Raw genomic sequence first — 21,428 nt, 5'->3', positions numbered from 1 at the left:
GACCGCAAGCAAGAGACTGGCAGCCTGTTCCCCCCCTTTTTTTTTACTCACGAGCAGCGACTCGACAGCGCATACGCATACTATGTGTACGTGTACCATCACCGAATGAGAATCCCCTGGCCCCCATACACAAACGGATAACAGTCTTCACGCACATTGCATGTGGTTAGTCCAGTCGTCGAACATATGGGAAATTCGTTGAAGTAACCATGAGTTTACCAGCATTCATCAATATTCCAGAAGCGGAACAGGTAACATTTAACACTTGAAAGGTTTTGACTTGGTGTGGAATGAAAACTGCCTTTCCAAAATAGCCTAATCTTCTCAGTTGCTCAATGGTTTACCATACGAGCCCCATATATTTAGATCTGTGTAAGTGAATCGATTAAATTAAAGATTATGCACTTCAGTTAGTCTAGTTAACCACGTTATAATTTTGGTGAAGAAATTGCTTTTTTAGGAAGGAAAAATAAGACACCCACAACGGAGTATTTCATTAAAATGTTTATAGAGCAGGATAAGTTGGAAGAAGAAAAGTTAGCAGTTATACGTAATGCGTTGTCAATACATTTACAAAAGTGGGAAAACTGGAAAAAGTATTGAGAATTTGTTATGCGTTTATTTAATAGAGTAGGGTCTGCTGCACATCCACCAGGAAATGCCTTTTCCACGCACGTCAGGACACACAGGTTTCAGTTGCCTTTGAGATTTTGTTGTGATGGGGGTTTTGGAAGGGGGAGGGGGGATGGGGTGGGGTAGTAAGAGGGAGAATGGACGGGGGTATAGAGTGGTCGGGGGGGGGGGGGGGTTAACAATAAACTTCAATCAATGGATATTGATATTTTAGGTTGGATTGAATGAAAGCTGAAAAGAAATTATTTTTGGGTAAGTGATTCAGTTGATAGAATTTATAATGTAATGAAAGAATAAAATTGTTAAGAGATTGAGGAATTAGTAATGTAAAACTAGAAAAGAAGAGACGTTTATATATGGATGGTGTACTGTAGTTATGGGTAAACTCGGCCTAGCGGGTAAAGTCGGCCGCCAGCGCGCACAGTACATAAAATTGTACTGTGCGCGCTGGCGGCCGACTTTACCCGCTAGGCCGAGTTTACCCATAACTACGGTATATGCCATATGGATTGTGAAAATAATGTATCAGAGTGTATCAAAACATGTTAAACTGATGTAAAGTTTTGGTATAAATTTTGTATTCATTGATGTAAAGGATTACAAAATTGTTCCAGACACCAATGTATACTATGTTTCCCATTGATGAAGAATAAAATATTCTTTAAAACAAAAAAAAAAACTTCCAGACATGCACTAGTAGAGGTCTAGAGTAAAATATCCTGTTTGCGGCAGTTTAAGCATTGTTAAGGGTTTTTCCAACTTGTAAACAAATCAGGCAAATTATTTTCAACCATTTCATGTATCATAGACAAGATTATTCATTAACGCAATTGTTTTCATAAAAGAAATTTACCATTGACCAACGGCAACGCAGTTTTCATGATTTACCAGGGCAAAACCCGGCACAATTTTCGCCGATAAGGGCGATATGCGACGTAGTATTTCTGCTTGCGGCACGATGTACAATCCCTATGCAATACGCACATGCTCCGCGATCTTTAGCTGAACGCCTTCACATGTCTCGCGAACATTGCATAAGCGCCAATTCCCATTTCGAAAGCACGTGAAAATAGCGGGCGCACATGCATTGGCCGCAAACAAGATCTTAAAGGGTGTGTACAGTTCTGGTCGAGGTGTAGATTTAGCTTTTAACATTTTGCGAGATATTCAGAAACCACTCTATGAGATGTCAAAGAGCATGCAGTTGTAAGGGGTATCAAAAGTTTATTCGATGAAAATCGGTTTTGAAATGGCTGAGATATCCAAAAACAAGGTGAAACAAAGAGATCCTAATAAAGTTGGGGCATGTCGCCTTTTATTATTAGCACTTTTTTTGATATCTCAGCCATTTGAAAACCAATTTTCATCAAATAAACGTTGAATCATTCTTAAAATTACATGCTCTTTCATATTTCATAAGAGGCTTTTCATTATCTCACTTAGGAATGTTCAAAACATGAATCCCCACCTCAACCAGTACTGTACAGTCCCTTTAATTCTGCCGGTGTTGTTGATGTCTTTCTCGTGTTTTTCTGATTTTTTTTTTATGGTAACATCCACTTTCCGAACACAAATGGCTGCCCACATCGGCTCGCGAAAGTTCTATTTTATGTGAGGATATGTTTTCAAAATCCATGAGCATCGGGAAAACGACAAATAATCAAGTTTCTTGGACCATTATTTCTTAATTGTTATGTTAAGAAGTACGGAAAATTTTATTTTGGATGCGATATGTTGTCATTTAGGTGAGAAAATTTCACTTTCGTCAGAAATCGTGCCCATTTAATCAGTTGGTTTTTGTTGATTGCTAGTGTGTTAGTATATGTGTAGTGTGCATGTAACAGTGCAATGCTGTGTTTAGCGGTATATTACCGTGTATGTTGTACCTGCTGCGAACAGTTGCACGGCCGCTTACTGCCGCAGTTACTCTAGTCTATAGCAATAAATGGTCCATCATCATGATCATGGTGATGAGTATCTCACCTCACTCGTTCGTCTAGTGGTCTGAGCTGAGTTAATGTAAATGCAGTCACATCACTCTACGAGTAGACTTTTGCCTGAACTTACCATCAATCACTGGCCGCGGTTCTGACTGTTTACGTTGAGGAAGCAGGGAAAAGTCGTACGTAAAATTAGCCTGCGCCCGACCATTTTTCGCACAGCGTCAGACAGACGGGGGCCTCGCCATCAAAGTGGGGAACCACAACACAACTACAAAACTTATAACAATTTATACATTACTTAAATTTTATAGACATTTGTACGTTACGTAAAGTGCATGCTTATATTACAGAAGGTACATAAGTCCATAGCATAGAGAGCCCTCGCGATACGTCCACTGAACAAAAAAATGGCACTTTCGAGCGAAATCCCCGACTGTCGAGGTTCATCGTTGCAGAATTCAAAATGGCGCGTTGACCACTCGGCAAATGCAAATTATGCGTGCGCATGCGTGGCTGGAAGTGCAGCGATCTACTGCGTGCGTGCGCTCTTTGTTTGGTAGCAGCGTGCACGGTCTGATTGCGTGAACTCCCGATTACTTTATCAGATGTACTGTTCGCGCATGCTGCATATAATCTTCATTTTCGGTAAGTTGTGAAATGTATGTCAATATCGATAACATAGCTATGTAGTGTCATTAATGAAGATTACATTTAATGAGTTTGAGGTGACAAAAAATGATGTCAAGTATCAAAACTCAAAGCAATCGTAAGGCGATTGCTGAGCTCTCTTTGTGTTGTGGGCCATTCCGGTACAGCCCTGTCGCTATTTATACAGCAACTGGGCTGTGTATAGTTAACGCAAAATTTGATTGGTTAAGCGGTTTACATTCGTGCCTAGATTAGCTATTTTTGCTACTTTTTTCCTTCAATTTTGTGACTTATATTGTAGACACTCTCAAGTCTCTATTTGTGACATTAATACACATTCATTTTGCAGTCAGCAGCAGATGGCAGTCTTGAAATCTAATTTTTATGAAATTTGACTCTTGAGTTCTCTTCTGAAATGAAAACAAACACTACGGTACCACAGCATGGTCATGCCAAGTAAAGCGCGTTGCCCATTTCTCGACCACCCATGCAAAGAACTGACACCTACATTTCGTGCAATAAACTTGTTACTATTAGTACGTTACACCCATAAGAAATGCACGGATGCAGATAAAGTATGTGTGTATACTTACTGATCACCAAGCTAAGGATATACTTGCGAATTTAGATTGAGGTATTTTAAAGAGACTTAATTGTGGAAGCAATTTAGTGAGCATGATTCAAATTTGGAGGGTCGCGACAATGATTTTGGAAGTCCAGTGACATGGCCCACTGTCATGCTCTTTGGAATGCGTAAGGAGGTAGTTGCATAGTTGAATTTCGCACTTTATTTACACCATTTTTTATTCATGAACTCGGAGAGAATGCACTTACCTTTATATTTGTAAGAGTGGTCGATTCAGGGAAACGGTCGAATCATGGGCAACATGCTTTACGCAATTCAAATTCTGTGCACAAACTGTTCAAAACAGGAACTTGTCTCTGTTGTCAGACAAGATTTTGACTAATTTCAGCACAGGGCCAGTCTGCCGCAGCAATATTTAGCCAGCACACCGGGTCAGAGCAGCTGTGGATGCACTTGAATTGACTGCATACATAGTTATGCAAGCAGTGTTGAGCATGCCAAACTTTTCCACTTGCTGAATGAGGAAAATCTTGACAAAGCTTGAGGTCAAAATGCTGTTTAACTGTATTTTGCACAAATAATAGCAGATTTTTAATAAAAAAAAAAGTTTGTAAATAATATGTGTACATAAGGCAGGTAACTACACATTCTTGGACATAATTTATCTTCCTGCAGAACTTCGGTTTTCTGATGATTTTGACTAATTGTACGCCTGTATTAAAATATCATTTTTATGCTTTTATATTTATAGAGTATTAACTATTAACAAAAATAAATGTAATTTTTTAGTAGAGCATAGCGAACACATTAAGATATTATATCTCTGTGGGTTCAATATGAGAGAATTTAGTATTTCCAATAGATCAATTCAATAGGGCAGCTGTCACACTTTACTATTGTATATTGTGAAAACAACAATGTGTACAGCATGTTTCATGATAAATTTGGGGAACTCTGTTAACTTTGTGTCCTTACTAGGCAGGAGAGCTGCGCTCATTTCTCCATGAAAAGGGGGCTGATATTTCAGAAACGATGAGCGAGGGCGGCCTCCAGTGTGACCTGGAAACGATAATCGACAACGTAGGAGTTGTGTGGAAGCTCTCTGATTTCAGCGGTAAGTGTCATCTAGATTTCTTCAAAGCCCTTGGTCTCATTTTTTATTTGAATTGTTTGAATTATTCAAAATCTATATGTAACATTGTACACATGCATTCAAACAGCACGAGGGACAGAGAAGTTTTCTGTGCACTACATGTAAGCTCACACAGCGAATGGCTCTGATGTGTTACCAGGTGAAAGCAAGAAGCAGAGCTTTTCAGAGCAAACAAGCTCTAATTATGAAAATAGATACACAACACACACACATACACATAATCAAAGGGACCAAAAAGATATTTTTAGTTCAGCAGTCTATTCATTACACAAAGTGATTGAAGTTTGCAGCATGCAGTTGGAACAAGTGAGTCACATACAATTGTACTAGTGCACTACAACTTTCTTTGAAAAACAAAACAAACAAAACAAACCATATCTGCACAGTTGTACAATAGTCAAATGGTCCATTGTGAATTGACTGAAAAGCAACCAGATTCTGCATCTTATAGATGTATCTTCTTTGTTGTAAAAGAATCTGTTTTGTGTTGTGTTGTGTTTTGTTGGTGCAACTGAAAAAAGAGAAAAACTGTCATATTTACTGACTGAGCAGACTGCGTACTGAAGTACATGTAGCTGATTGAAATTTGCATCATGTAACAGTAGTAGAACTGCACAAGTGCAAAGTATCGAGTTCAATTCAAATTTCGTGAGGAAAGGTAACCACATTCATGCACATTGTTTAGTTGGGGGCCCATTGCTTTGGACTGGAAAGTGATTCCTTTGTTAGTGTCTTAAACCTCTGTGTGCTGTGAGTGTCGGTCGGCACAGAAACTTTGTAGTAACTGTACGCACTTTTTTGGGTCCCTGGCACAGAAAGGGTAATATATATCTTGTCTTTTGTAAATCTTGTAGAAATTGAGGGAGTCTTCAACAGCATCCTGTCCCTCATCATCTACTTCCCACCGGAGACGATGGAGAAGCTCGTCCCAAAGCTGTGCGATCACCTCACCAAAGCCGGCACCCCGGAGCAGTCCTTTACAAGACTTAAGATGTAGGTGCAGTGCAGTGTCTTCTCTGCTTTAAGTCTTGATTTCTCTATGTGTCTTACTCTCTGCTGTATGGCTTCAGCTTTGAAGCCATGTATCTTTTAATGTTGTTGTTGTTGTTGTTCTTGTTTGTCCTGAAACATTTAATGAAATGTAACTTCAAAGTACATTTAACACTATTTTCTACTTACACATGTTAATAGTGACTCTGACTGTGAAACAGGATTTCAATTGTCAAGGATGAAACATGAGTAATATGATATTTTCTCCATCAAAGTCGATTCACTCTGTAACTTTTTTAAGGGCAACTGAACATTAAGGGCCAAAGATTTGATGTGTAATTTCTTGCTGTGTGGTGGTCCTTGTCCTCACAAAATTATTTTGCATTGAAATCACTCAAATAACCTTTCCTCTCTCATGCTTGCACACTTTAAGTCTGCTTAATAGCATAAATGTGACCCGCTACAACAAAAGGATCCGAAAGTCGCGGGAGGACAATTTTCTGAAAATGGCATGACATTATTGCCGTACTCTTCTACTTTAATTTCATATATAGCACAACTGATAAAAGTACTCTGTTGCGGAGATATCGATGATTTTATTAGCGCATGTCAAGTGGTTAAGGAAATCAGAGTTTCGAGAAAAGCACCTTCAAAGTTTTCCTTCAGACGCTATCATGATCAAGGGGAGGCGAGACAGTTTTCACCGCTTAACAATAAAAGGCATGCTCCTAGCAACATCCGCGATGTTCATTCAAGCTTAGCGCCAGCTGTCTATGCATGACCAATCAGTAATCAGGATGCCACGCACTGACCAATAAGATCACTCCCTTGTTGCTAGGGGTGGAGTCTAGCTGCGGCGCTAAATCCAAATCTTCGGACACGTTTCTGTGACATTGAAAGTCCGAAAATCATGGCCCAGAAAAACGCTGATTTCTTGCCTTTCCTTTTATCATTTAGCTTCGAAATTTCGGCAGATGATAAACAAAACATAAGATTACAAAATTATGTCAAAAATAGAAATCTGATTGTTTCGACCAATTTTGATGATGTGATCTCAAACTCAATTTTCTCGGCTCATCCATCAGCGACTTTAGGATTCTTTTGTTGTAGCGGGTCACAAATATACATTTGCTGTTGCTACACATAATCTGATTTGTTTTCTCTTTTACACAGCTTAAATAGTTTATTCCATGGAGTTGGAGAGTCCAATCCCCTCACATACCATGTCTACTGCGCCAGTTTACGAGTGGCTGCCAAATGTGAGAGCACAGAACAAGTCATCACAGACCTCGATAAGGTAATCTTCATGCCCAGTACAGCATCCCTTAAATGTAGAGATAAATCAATGTGACAGAAAAAGAAAAATACAAGCAAGAATAGGAGGAAGAAGAAAAATCGACCTGGAGGAATAAAAGAAATCAAAATAACAAGGATTGTAAGAGAAGGCACAAGAAAACATTTGGCTAGCGCAAATTCTAAAACCTGCAAAAATATCTTCACAATTTTCTCTGCACATTTTGTATGGGTTGACAGTTGTATAGCGCAAATTCAAGAACCTGTGAATATGTTTCTGAGCTGCTCAAGCGCAAACAATTAATTGTACAAATATCAATGTGTACACTGCAGTATTACAAAATAAAAAAAATAGGTAAAATGCTTGCACAGCAAACAGTTAAGCTAGGGTTTGAGCCTTGTGTGAAGCTTCATTGTCCTAAATACTAGAAATTCAGAGACAGTACATTTGTAATTTGGGGCTGGGGTATGATCAGTAATCAACTTCAGTAATGTTATTTGTACCGACTTGTTGTGTGGCCCATCCTGTAGGTCAAGAAATGGACAGTCCAATGGGAGCTGAACAGAGATAGAATCAACAATGTATACAGACTTCTTTATGAGGCCCTCAAGGAGAGCAAACAGAGGTGAGTAGAAATCTGAGAGAGAGAAAGAAATCCAATCTTTTAACCCTTTCTGTGTCAGGGATTTTGTACACTGTGTACAATGCTGTGGGTTTTCTGTGCCATTGGATACTAAAGCACACAAGGGGTAAACCTGATGCCATTTTGAGGGAGGAATGTTCAGTGAGGTAAAGATTTCATATACTACTATTTCACCTTGTGATTGTACCTACGAGTCCTCTTTGGATTCCTTTAGAAATTAATTCTTTCAGAGAGAAAAACAAGAATTTATGCAGAAGGTATTTGTATCGGTATTTCAATGTGTGTCTCAATATTTGATCCCCACTGGTCATAGATTGTATTGTCCAGTCAATCTGTAACCAAATATTGTTAGTTGATGTTGAGGTGCACATCAAATTGTTGTAACCTGAGATGAAATTAATTACCAAAAAGAAAAGAAAAAAAAAAAGGAAATCACAACTACATACACAGACAGCAGTATGATTTCTCATTGATATCCCCAAACCTCTTCATATTTATACCACTATCTCTGTTCTTGGGGACTCTGCTGTACATGTGTATCTACTTCAACAATTCCATTCAGTATGACCGTCATGAACTAAGAAAATGCCTCCAAAATATTAATATGGTGTGGAAATACACAAGGTTTACTTTACAGCAGAGGTTGACAGTATCAGGATTCAGTGATACCCAGCAATATCCACTATGCTAGTGATCATAATGACATGCAAAGCATGAGGAAACTCAGTCATAATTTATGTCTGATGCATAATATGAATCAACAGCAATGATGATAATGATATGCAAGCTGTGAGGAAAATAAGTTATAATAAATGTCCGATGCACGATGTTAATCGACAGCGACGAGGCAAGCGTCGTCATGGTGGAGCTCCTCGGAACGTACACAGAAGACAACGCGTCCCAGGCCCGGGAAGAGGCCAACAGGTGCATTGTCAACGCCATCGCTGACCCCAACGTCTACCTCTTTGACCACCTGCTCACGCTCAGACCGGTCAAGTTCTTGGAAGGAGACAGAATTCATGACGTGAGTGAAAGGAAGGCTCTTGCAATATCATGCTGCTAGTGCTGTAACTTGAATTGTAAACTTTAAGACTGCTGAGTTTGTTTATTCTTGCAACCTCATTATCTGCACCTATCTAACTTCATGGTTTGAATATAAGAATCACATATGAAATGCAAGCAGAGTTAGTCTTCATTTAGAATGGCAGTAGACACAGAGAGAAAGGAAGTTATTAGGACATCACAGAAGTCAGTATACCGTGCACTTCCGTTATAACAAACTCAATTAGAAAGAACTTTCAGATCCAATGAAATAATATTTGCAGCCCAAAATTATCATTTAGATATTTTTATACACTTCATTTGTTTAGATATAACAAATTTCATTGTAACGAAGGAAATCTGCCAGTCCTGAGGGCTTCATCTGTTAAATTGGAGTCACCTGTATCAGTAGATATTCAACACAGCGGTGAGATCTTGCCGCATGCACTGAAATTCTGTGACAGGAAAGTATGCTGCCAAGAATCATATACTGGACACATCTTGAGTGATTGTGTTTGTTTGTCTTTTGTGGATATTTGCTTTCAGTTGCTGACCATCTTCGTATCAGGGAGATTAGATGACTACCTGAACTTCTTCAACTCAAACCAGGACTTCATCAAAAGTTTGGGTGAGTCAGGCTTGGTCTATTATTGTTTTGCTTTGTTTTTTTGAGGGATTTTTTTTTTCATATTGTAAAGTATAAGTATCTATTATATGATAGTAATCATGATGATGTAAAAAACTATTTTGATCAGTATGATGATGACAATAATTAAAAGTGATAGAAGAAGAAGAAGAAGAAGAAGAAGAAGAAGAAGAAGAAGAAGAAGAAGAAGAAGAAGGAGAAGAGAACCAGACGAAGAGGAAGAAGGAGGAGGAGGAGGAGATGACGAGGAAGGGAAAAAAATAAGAGAAGATGAAAAAGGGAACAGAAATTGATGACTGAGGAGAATAAGAACAAAAACAATAACAGTAAAAGCTAACACTAAAAGCAGCATTCAAAAGACCAACAGCAGTAACAAACTACCAGCCAGCAGCAGACTGGGTGCCTGCTTTTGGGTGGCAAAGCACTTTCTCCCAGAGGGCCAGATATTTTGAATGAAATGAGAAGTACACTGAGTGCAGTCAGAATGAAACAATGCTCAAAGATGGCTGCTAGTTACATTTCAGTTGCCATGTCAACTACAATGATTGTGGCTTACAGTTACTGTAAAATGTGCCCAAATTTCATCGTTGCATCAGTCAAACTTTTAGAATGTAATGTTTGCTAAGTTGTGACAAAAGTTGAGTTAGAGATTAGAATCAAATATTGTCTTCATGAGGCACAGGCAACATTTCTTCATGAGGGATGGTATAGAATTGGTTAAGGTGAAAATTCAGCCTTAAACTTTTTTCGCGAGATATTTAGAAACCACTTTAGAAAAAGTTATAAAGCATACACTTCTAAGAGGAATTCAAAGTTTATTTGATGAAAATTGGTTTTGGAATGGCTGGGATATTAGAAACAAAGTAAAACAAAGCACCTTTATAAAAAGTGGGTACCACCTTTTATTAGAATCACTTTGTTTGGGGTATCTCAGCCATTGCAAAACTAATTTTCATTAAATAAATTTTGAATTCCTCTCAGAATTAAAAGCTCTTTCATATTCCATAAGAAGCTTCTCATTATCTCAAAAATTCATCTTCAAAAAAACATTGGAAACCTCAATCCCCATCTCAACTGAAACTGTACCATCCCTTTGAGGGATAACTACATCCCCGGTAGTCACCTGAGTGTCCTCTTCCCCCTGCAGACCTGTCACATGACGAGATGATGAAGAAGATGCGAATCCTGACCTTCATGGGGATGGCGGTGGACACCAAGGAGATCAGCTTTGAGCGGCTCCAGGAGGAGCTCAAGATCTCCAGAGAGGATGTGGAGGGTTTCGTCATCGATAGTAAGCATGCAGGGTCATTTTTTCCGGAGCACTCTTGCTCACTAGCCACAGCAGTGCTGATGTTATTTAAATATCTGTTAACTGTTGACATGTTAACACCCCAACCCCTTCCTCGTCACTGCAGAGACTACACAAGTGTTTACTTGATAGCACTGTCTTGCCTTCAAAACCTCTCTTAAACAGGTAGACTCTAAGCTTTGCAAACCACAGTCAACCTTGCCTAAGTTCAATCTATTTGGACTGAAGAAATAGCTTCGACTAAGAGAAAATTGACTTATGAGGGATTAAAAGCAATAGAATGTAAAGAGAAGAGGACCTTTGACTTGGGCGATCATTCATCTTGTGTGAGGTCGACTTAAGCAAGGTTGACTGTATGTGTTGCTTAAAATGTAGCCCCTAAACCCACTCAGTTTAAGTGAAGAAAGCATTACATTCCAAAATGAATAGGAGTGAAAATTAATTGATTCTATGAAGGTGGTTCATCACGCTTCGGTTGCTCGTGTCTCGTAGTGATATTGTGTAAGGTTGGGTTATTGTGATAAGAAACAATATGCACCAATATACAGCATGCTGATTGGATGCTGTCATTTCCTTTACAGTTTCATAAGAATGGGATCTACCTTTCTTTATATGGGATGGAGTATGACAGTCAAAAAAAAATTTCAATTACATGCTGGTTAGAGTAATGGATGCATGTACATGTAATGCATACTCTAAAGACAAAATCACAATGAAAGCATCATGAGAAAATACTTTTACCAAAAATATATTGCTGCTATCTTTATGTCCAGTTTCTTGAATGCAAGTGTCAGAGTGACACAACATTTGCTTCTGCGACACTTGCTGCAGTTTTATTTTCTCCAAGGACGTAGGGTTAGTGTTATGGTTGTGATAGGGTTTTAGGTTTAGTTTAATGCGAGGATTAGGATTAGGGTTATGTTTGTAGGGAGGTTTTATGTTTGGCTTAGCGTGCAGATATTTCCATGGGAGTAAATGTCATGGAGCCATTGTCAGACCATGATGGCCTGGGTTTGCATGAAAAATGTGGCAAAAAAGAAAGAAAGAAAAAAAGGCTATTCTTTCCACCAGCCCTAATTAGACACTTTAATAGCTGGATGGCTTAGTACCCCTGTTTTACCAGTGGTGAAATGCTTCACTATTAGAAAAAAAGAATTTGAATGCCTTTTTATGGACTTTTGCCATCAGGTTCAGTGATATGACAACTACTGTAAACCAAGATATTTTTGTGAAAATTTCATAAAATTTTTTTGTGAATTGGCAGCTATGGCATTTCTCATGGCATAAAATTTTCACGAATTGCCACTGGTACTCAATGCATGTAGTGTAGCCAAGAACTTCCTTGTGCATTTTAATTTTGCAAATCGTGGCTCTCGCGAAATTTGCGAAATTGAAATGCATGTGAACATTTCTGGTTTTACAGTAACCCATCACCACTCATGCTTGTCAATTTTCAGTTGTCAAATCCAAGATGGTGAAGGCCAAGATAGACGAACTCCAGGACAAGGTCAACATCAGGTAAATATTGTTTCATCTACATGAAAGGGATCGTGTAGATTTGGTTGAGACCTGATTTCAGGTTTCTAACATATTTTTTGGTGAGATAATGAGAAACCTCTTATGAAATATGAAAGAGCATGTAATTCCATGAGGAATTCAATGTTTATTTGATGAAAATTGGTTTTGATATGGCTGAGATATCCAAAACAGAGCGATTCTAATAAAGTGTAGGACCCACACTTTTTTACGATCACTTTGTTTTACTTTGTTTTTGGATGTTTCAGTCATGCCAAACCCGATTTTCATCAAATAAACTTTGAATTCCTCTAGAATGGTATGCTCTGTACTATTTCATAAGTGCTTTCTAGGTATCTCGTAAAAAGTTAATAGCCCAATTCTCATCTCCACCAATACTGTACCATCCCTTGAAGCTTGTAGAAACTTGTGGTGTGCAGCATGGAGAGACAGATAGTTGGATGGATAGATGGAGAGAAGGTTGGATGGATGGATAGATGGAGAGAAGGTTGGATGGATGGATGGATGAATGGAGGGAGGGAGAAAGAGAGAGACAGAGACAGAGACAAGGAAAGATTACACTCTCTGCTTGAACCTCTAGGCAAGTTGCAGGTTTGCTTGTTGCTTGACTTTGATTGGTCGGTACCACCCAGATTTTGTATGCTGCTTTTGGTAGGAGAATTGTGGTTGGTAACACATGGCTAAGGGTAGATGTAACCTGCCTAGACTGGCATGAAGGAATGTACTTGTAGCCGTAGTTACCACTTTGGTGTACAGACCACCTGTAACTCATGGTCTACAGAGTGCCTGTATTTTGCAATCAAATTCTCAATGGATCAGTGAACATGTAGAGTAGACTACAAGTTCTACCTTTGCATAAAGGTGTCTTGTCCACATTGGTTAATATGTATCTTCTTCCCTGTCCAGTGGATAATCTCTCTCTCTCTCTTCAGCCCACTGCAAACTACAGGACTTTCTTTTGCAACGACTGACCGACTTTGGATCTGAAATAAATCACAATAGACTCAGAATGAACACGCTTGTTTATTTCAGATTCAAAGTCGGTCAGTCATGTGACCGAAAGTTGTATAGTGTGCGGTGGCCTTAAAAATACAGGAAAAGTTGTAGTATTCCACCTGCTAGAGCTAACTGTTTCTCTGTCCCCTACTTTGTTCCCCACTCGCAGCTACGTGACCCACCGGACCTTCGGTCGACAGCAGTGGCAGCAGCTGAGGGAACACCTAGTCAACTGGCAGGGCAACCTCTCCCACGTCCGGGGGCGTCTGGAAGCCCTCTCCCAACAAATCATGGCCTGAACTGAAAATTTCAAAAACTTCTGCCCGTCTAGATTCTCTCACCTTCCGCCTCCTCCATCTCATTCTCTTTTTCCTCTTCTTAAAGTATTTATGTCTGGATTGTGTAGAACTCTTCATTTCTCCCTTCCTCACTTGTTTTCTTTTTAGTTGGAGGATGAAAATGTTAGCAGTAACTGTGCATCTAATTTCAGGGGTATCAGACCAATAAAATAGATATGTTTATGATGAGCCTCTCTCTCTCTCTCTCTCTTGGGCAAAATTGATGCCACTTTGTACAGCTGTGTACCAATATTCCACCAGAGATTGTAACATAAAAACAGACTGCTCTAAGTGCCATTTCTGTTCCATTCACTTTCATCTTCTCTCCATATTGCTGATTGACTGTATATGGTATATATGTAGCGAGTTTTATTGTTGCAAATAGGGACTTCATGACATTTTTGCCAGTGGTAAAATTCGTGATGTGGAGTACAGCAGTGGATGGAGAAAGCAGTGTCATTCACTCATTTTCATGAAGAAGTTTGCGTGTATCCAATTCACACAGTAGGCACGCCAATACTTTGGGTTACTAACTAAAGTGTATCATAACACACCTTGCTCATATAACTGTATACTGTGTGTATCAGTACATGCACACATGGACATTGAATTCATGTCCGGATCAGAGTCCATTTTTTTTTGTGTGTGTGTGTCGTTAAATTCACGAGTAGCAACAAACTCCCAAAATTTGCGAAAATAAACCCCCCACAAAATATATAGTATATACTGTAAATGAGCAAGAATATGTGTAAACAGATCAGTGAAAGATCACCATGATCAAAGAAAGTGAGAGAGGGTATACAAAGCTAATTTTTCTCTTGTTTTGTAAGCTGGGATTGTGTTAAACCCTCTTACCCCACCAGCCTAAAACCCTATTGACCTTGTACATTGACATGTTACCCATTGGGCTGAAAGTGTTAATTTAGAGTGTGACAATATGAGAACAAGTCTGCACACAGTTCATGCCAGTGTAGCAAGGGCTATAACACCACAAGGTCTCTCTTTAAACTTTAAAACCATTCCCCCACTGTAGCTATGCCATCATTTTGAAGTGTGATAAATACCAATTTAGCAATATTAATTAGAAAAATGCATGCAGATGTGCACACCTTATATTTTCTTTAATAATGTTGACACCTTATATTTTGTTTTAGTTCCTTTTGTTAAACACAAGTGTTGGTGCTCTTGACTGAGAAGCAAATTGCGCTAAAGCTGAATAAAAAAAAAATCTGATTGAAGATACAACAGATATAAGAGTCTCCTCACTTGAGGAGATTCAGTCATTTAACATGTCACCAAAATGGATGGAAAAAGAAGTACACTGTATATCTATACATGTATATAGATGCCCATCTACCCAGGACATACCATGATTTATCATTTACCATATTCCAAGATGGCCTTCTCCATCAATGCACTGATGAAGGCATTGGGTTACTTGTTAAAAGATAGATTATCTATGCTGTTGTTCACCATTTCCAAACTGTGTGTTCCTGTTGTCTTACGAGTACAGAGTAAATTCAGCAGGAGTCACAGTTACACACTCTTAATTTCTGCCCAGAAAGTTGAAGTATATCTACATTCTCTTATTTATGTACTTATTTTCCCTTAGTCTCAAGGATGTCTGTGAGGGCATGCAATGTGAAAGTCAAATTTAGAAGCAGAGCGCACAAAGACCACAATTGCAGTAGTATTTACACTGAAATGATCAATGTCACCGATAGTGTGTTGTCCCATGCACCCAAATCTGTGTTTTGCTGTTTGTCGGGCATCTATAATCCATGGTAAATTTTTGCAGTTTTGTTTACACATGAGCAGTGCATCAAGCTTTATGTTGCTTATGATCTGTGGGAAGTTAAAAAAGTCACAAAATACCTTTGGACATTTCCAGTCATCTATAAATTCATCACAAGGAATGCTGTACACAATGTTAGTGTGTGTAGACTGTCACATTTTTTTTTCTGATGTTTTGTCTTTTTTAAAACTTTATTGGCACTAGGCTAGTAATACATTGTAGGTAATGCTTATTGCCGAGATTGCACTGTACAGTGTACATTATATAATGTGTGTCTGATTTGTTTTCCCTTTTGCCCTTCAAACTGTAAGAATCTTGCAACAAAATTATGAGACATTTATACAATGTACATGTGAGATACCTGAATTTCCAAAATGCCAAAAGGCAAATAAAACAGAAAATAACATTGTCTTATGCATTTCATTGTAATGTTTATTATGTAATTTGTTTGCTTTACTGTACAATAATAACAGATGATTACACACATTTCATGCCTTTCTTTTCAAACAAATATATAGTGTACAAAAATAAGAGCAGCTAGCACTGTATCAAAAACCAGTACAAGTCATGGCATAGTGAGATCAGAAAGACATGTGGTGTGATTTCAGGCAGGATTGCTGTCTCAAAATCTATGCATTCACGTTTTGATACAGTACAATTCTGGCATAAACATTGAGGGAAAAGGCTTAATTGGTACTCTCATGGTTTGTGATACATTTATGGCTTTTATCATCTGCCATAACACAAGCAGTATGCATTTAATGCCATTTACACCTATTCATGGCTCTTGTCACCAGACACTGCGCAAGAAATATGCATTTACTGCTGTTTTTGCTTTTCCGGGTAAACCTGATTCACATTTACTTCTTTTCTTTTTCCAGTGACCTGCACCAGACATGTCCGAAAAGAAAATAATACTTCATACTTTTAATTCAGATACTTATTGAATCTAGAATCGGTACATGTATTTCAGTGAAAGAACAAGGAAGCTAGAAGGAAAGAGATTATGCAGTAAAGATTATGCAGTAAAAGAAAGATTTCACCACACATTGTACACTTATACAGGGGAACCCTGTTCAAACAAGTTCACTGGGACTGCCAATTTTACCTTGTTAAAAATAACAAGTACCTTACTCAAATGAACTGATAGGGAAACCACCTGAACACAGTGATGAAAAATTGTGACTGCAAAATTTACCTTGTTAAAAGCTATCTATATCTCCTCGTGAGCAAGCTAGACATATACATACATGTAGGTATGCTTGATAATACTTCAAAGAAAAGTGTGAGGAAATCCATTTAACTTCCTCTTGCATTTGTAAACTTTCGAAACCTTTAGGACCAAGCACAGAGATATACCGCGTATATATGATTTCTTGCTCGAGGACATACACATTCTATACATACAGGTCCAGTTTCGTTTGAAGAGAATTATAATATCTTATTGTCTGCTGTCGATATCCATGTAAGCAAGAAATCCACATGGGTTTATGAGTATGATCAGTACATTGTAGTATTAAATAGAGTCAAATGTAATGCTCTGTACTGTGTATGAAAGTGAATGATCCTTGCAAGGTTGTGTGACTCCACTGAGAAATCAAATACCTTTTTTTCAACAAATAATCAACCATTTCTTGCTGAAGAGAGCAGAAATTAGTTTGCCATGCAACAAGACATTCATTTTTTTTTAATCATTCAACCTTGTTTTGTAGATCTTTCCACCAAAACCTCAAGAGATTCACCCATGGGATGGATGATCATTCAGTATTTGTGCACCATCCTGCATCTTTCCCTAATTATATATCTTCATAACCAATGAAAGATGAGAGGAAGAGGTTGAGTCCAAGGCTGCTCACAATTGGCAATGTGCTGACACCTGAGATACATCATAACTTTCGTACAAACATTGACATTTCCTGTGATCAGCAAGTAAATGAACATGTGCCTGACATGTATAGGCTCCAAAATTCCATCTGCAACAAAGTCACTTCTTGCCTACTGGTAGCAAGGCCAGAATCTGTCACATATCTGGTCAGAGAAAATGGAAAAAAAAAACTAAAAAAAAAAACTAAAGCAAATGTCACTGATAACATCCCCTTTCACATACGAAAGTCCAGGAGGTCTAATAGTACAGGCTGAGGTACGCTTCCCTGATGGCAAATTTCCTCTTCTCCTTGTACGTCATGAGTCGGCTCTTTTGCGTCGTTCCCTTGCAGTCATCCGGCATGAGGACGCCATCTGTGGGCGGGATCTTCAGCAGCTGTGGTCCACCGAAGGTGCCATGGAATGCCACTTTTCTATTTCTTGGTACATTGTGTTCATAGGTGCCAGCCCTGTCGAAAATCGAACAGAAAAATGTGAAAATACAATACTTCAGAAATAAAATATACAGTGTATCAGGTCACGTGGAAAAGTGGAATTGTGCTTCAGGTAGTTGTATGACTTGCCAGAAACAGGAAATTAACATCAGTCAATACTAACAATCTAAAGGGCCAGTGAGGTGCATACATGTAGAAGTACATCAAATAGAGTAAAAACAAATAATGAAAATGAACATAATTTATAAATTATATTAATGTATGGTACATTTATTGGTTCTTATAGTAAACATATACCATGTAGAGCTATACATGCAAAGGTATCATTTTCCCCCGTCTAATCAATGAAACTAACATTATCAGATGCATCCAGCAAATCAAATGAAAATTCTATTGCATGGAAGGTTGAATGAAGAGCTTCTACTGAACATTGCAGTATTCTTGCCAGCACTCATTTGTGCATGAGTCAAAAGAGGAAAAATTGACACAGTGCTTACCCTGGTGTCATTTCAGGATCCTCCTTATTTCTGTAAAATCGGTTTGCTCCAACTTCAAATGGCTTGTTGGCAGTCGTAAATGTCTGCGGAGCTGACCACTTGGTTTGATAGGTTGTCGGGCAAGGCGTCTTTGTCTGTGGGAGGGCACACATAAATCATTTGATGATTAAATGCACTCAAATTCATCTTGTGATATTGAAAAGTAGAAATCTGCAAATTTGACAATTCGCCTAGTTTGACTGATCACCACCTCGAAGAACTCTAAATCTAAGGTGGCTATTGGTCACAAAAATGATATGTAAAATATTTATTAACCACTGAGTTATGATGGCTACAATGTTAAAAGTTTTCAGTGCAGTACTTACTGTACAAAAGATGTACATAAACAGGAAGGTGAGACAAAATTAGGATATCACATTCACTTCACAATAAGAAAAAAAAGCTTGGAAACAACGGAAAAATCTTCATGTAAGACAATGGAGTAATGCAGTAATTATTCACTATTCAATTAATTAATCACTATTAGAGCCAACACTTACTGCAAATTCCTTTCGTATCCTTGGAGCAGAGCGTGCCCCCATTGTGTAACCCTTCTTGCTCGTGATCTGGTGGTCTATATCATAGAGGAAGGTTGTTTTCTGTAATGAGAGACATGGAACAAAAGAAAGAAATATTGAAAACATGAATTAAAATTTAATTTAATCCAACAGATAAAAACACAAAAATTATAGTGTTGCATAGTGTACACCAAGAATTACTGAACTACAATGCTTACATGACACATATACTTTTCCATGAGCAGAGGCAAAACACAGGTCCCGTCTTACAAATCACATACTTGCCAACTCTACCGCTTTGGGCGGTAGACTACCGCTTTTTAGAGGTTTTGACCGGCTACCGATTTTCTCTTCTGATCTACCGATTTTGTAGCAAACCTACCATAAAATGAAATAGAAGTCATATTTTCCCTTCATTGTGCGTTGATTCCCTAAAATAAGCTAGTAATTAGAATACTAATAATAATTTCAAGGAACTCGTTCCTCAAAAACGCCGTATTCAGCCTTCCAATATGCACACAATCATGTATGCACACTGCAGTGGCGCACTACTAGAATCTAGTACTCTATCATAATCAACGTGCGTGCAAGACTTACTGCACACGTGTACGTGCAGCTAGAACCACGCATAATATGTTTTGGTAGCTCACGTGTGCGTGGTGCGGCCGATGCGGCATACGGTGTGGCATGCATGATCCCAGCCGGCCGTGTACGTATACGTGATTGTACCAAACGTAAATGTATTTTCTTATCTAACTTGTGATAACAATATGTTTGATTACTTTTTCACATATGCTTAGCTTACAAAAATTATTAACGATATGTCTGATTTTATCTTTATATGCATAGTCTACAAAATAGTTCATAGATTTACATGGATTATAAGTTTTTTATCAATACCAAGAACCCTTTTAAAAGGTTAAAAAGCATGCACCAAATCTCATATTTTTATATTGAAAAACAAAAAAAGTCCACACCGCGGGAGGGGGACACACCCTCCCCCCCCCCCCTCGCGCGCAAGCGCGCTCGGGCTTGGTCGCTTCGCTCCCTCGCAAAATCTACCTCTTCAGGATTTCAAAATGTTGGCAAGTATGAAATCGGGACTGCTAGAATAATTCTGTGAGTGCTCAAATTTGTAGAGAACCAAAGCAATGGAATGAAAAATGCAATGAAAGTAGCTATACATAGTAGTGTCCCTTTATGAAAGAAAGCTCAATGATTTCCCAACTTGAAAATATGTATATATTGTATTTGTGTTACACAAAACCATATTTTTGTGAGGTGTTACACCTAAAGTTGCAAATAATTACATCAGTAACATGTGGCATAGCATGCACTACTAAAAATCTCATCAAAGATCTGAAGAGATATTAAGCAATCTTATTCTCGTCCCAAGAAACCGAAGTACGAGAATATGGCACACACAACAAATCTTCACATCAAGCAGGCTCTGCAAAATTCAATCATTTCAGTTCACAGATTGATGTCATACAACTACGAAGTACAAAACCTATCAAGTATCTTGTTCCCTTTTCAGCAGTAAATTAATCTGTATTTCCACCCACCTCAGCGTTGTCGTAAGATCCTGGTCCACGGTGCGGGGATGTGTCCAGGGCCATTCCATTCCCAATACGGTTAACAGGTAGACTTGCGGGAAAGAGTGGCCTGTTTGCCGTGGTCCCAAAGGAAACATTGCTCTTTTTCTCCTTGCCGAGAAGAGCTGCACAGAGAAGGGACATTGTAAATTAAATCATTCATCAACATTCCAAATCATAGACATATTTGTGCAACTAGTGAAGAATTTGAAAAAGTATGATACTGTGGGCTTGTAAAGTAATTACTATCGAGTTGAGTGAAAAACATTGATACTGAAGCCCTAGCCTAGTTACTAAGTTGTGTTGTCCAAAAATAGAACGTATCTTGACTATCTTATCAATGTGAAGTGTGCATATGAATGGACACACACTGGACAAAAAAAAAAATGTATATCCTATGACTTTTAATAACATATCATATAAATTATATATATACATGTATAATTTATCTTTGCGAAACTTGCCGGGAAGTAAATTCTGTTATCAATATACGATATGACTTTAAATAAGAGTAAGAATACAAGATCAGGTACACCAATTTGAATAATTCATCACGAATTAACCTGTTAACAACGCACATAACAAACCGAATCCCCAACAAAACCATACACAATCCGTCCTTAAAATACCAAGGCCAATCAAACGGTCACCATCACGGCGACATATTGTAAACACAGTTCTACTGTGATTGGTGGTAGACCGGCCCTATCTTGATTGCACTAATTCATTTTGAACTTTATGAACGCGTACCTTCTAACGAGGGTAATGTTGTTGTCATCGTACTCCTTTCCAATTGCTCGTTTTCTTATGGAAAAATGGAATAATTCCAGATGAGTAGGTACATGGCTACGGATCGGAGCGTGTGCTCAAACAGTAAACAGGTGTCTCCATAGCAACGTACAGCAACAGG

General features: G+C 38.4%; 2 protein-coding genes across 2 annotated transcripts; one reads left to right on the top strand and one right to left on the bottom strand.

Annotated features, from left to right (window-relative positions):
• The first annotated feature begins 134 nt into the window (after positions 1–134).
• Positions 135–15,960, top strand: LOC139734633 (eukaryotic translation initiation factor 3 subunit M-like). Its single transcript, XM_071645419.1, has 10 exons — positions 135–251; positions 4,789–4,924; positions 5,818–5,956; positions 7,127–7,250; positions 7,778–7,872; positions 8,731–8,914; positions 9,478–9,559; positions 10,725–10,868; positions 12,344–12,404; positions 13,588–15,960. The coding sequence occupies exons 1-10, from the start codon at positions 210–212 to the stop codon at positions 13,715–13,717; spliced, it is 1,137 nt and encodes a 378-aa protein (XP_071501520.1). The 5' UTR covers positions 135–209; the 3' UTR covers positions 13,718–15,960.
• Positions 15,961–17,448: 1,488 nt separating this feature from the next.
• LOC139734632 (ciliary microtubule-associated protein 3-like) lies at positions 17,449–21,334 on the bottom strand. The gene is made up of 5 exons (XM_071645418.1): positions 21,269–21,334; positions 20,489–20,643; positions 18,906–19,004; positions 18,367–18,500; positions 17,449–17,884 (listed from the first exon to the last, which is right to left on the bottom strand). The coding sequence occupies exons 1-5, from the start codon at positions 21,294–21,296 to the stop codon at positions 17,674–17,676; spliced, it is 627 nt and encodes a 208-aa protein (XP_071501519.1). The 5' UTR covers positions 21,297–21,334; the 3' UTR covers positions 17,449–17,673.
• Between the last annotated feature and the right edge of the window lie 94 nt (positions 21,335–21,428).

The sequence above is a fragment of the Diadema antillarum genome, unplaced genomic scaffold (genome assembly GCF_040938485.1).
Source record: "Diadema antillarum isolate AM-2024a unplaced genomic scaffold, OU_Dant_1.0 seq00000536_RagTag, whole genome shotgun sequence".
Taxonomy (NCBI): Eukaryota; Metazoa; Echinodermata; class Echinoidea; order Diadematoida; family Diadematidae; genus Diadema; species Diadema antillarum.
This window is presented reverse-complemented; position numbering and strand designations above follow the sequence as displayed.

Coding starts and splice junctions, on each gene's coding strand:
- LOC139734633 (XM_071645419.1), top strand. CDS start 210: ATGAGTTTACCAGCATTCATCAATATTCCAGAAGCGGAACAG. Junction 5,957..7,126: donor TCCTTTACAAGACTTAAGAT/GTAGGTGCAGTG, acceptor TCTTTTACACAG/CTTAAATAGTTTATTCCATG. Junction 12,405..13,587: donor CAGGACAAGGTCAACATCAG/GTAAATATTGTT, acceptor CCCCACTCGCAG/CTACGTGACCCACCGGACCT.
- LOC139734632 (XM_071645418.1), bottom strand. CDS start 21,296: ATGACAACAACATTACCCTCGTTAGAAG. Junction 20,644..21,268: donor AACATTACCCTCGTTAGAAG/GTACGCGTTCAT, acceptor TTCTCTGTGCAG/CTCTTCTCGGCAAGGAGAAA. Junction 17,885..18,366: donor GATCCTGAAATGACACCAGG/GTAAGCACTGTG, acceptor GATTTTCGACAG/GGCTGGCACCTATGAACACA.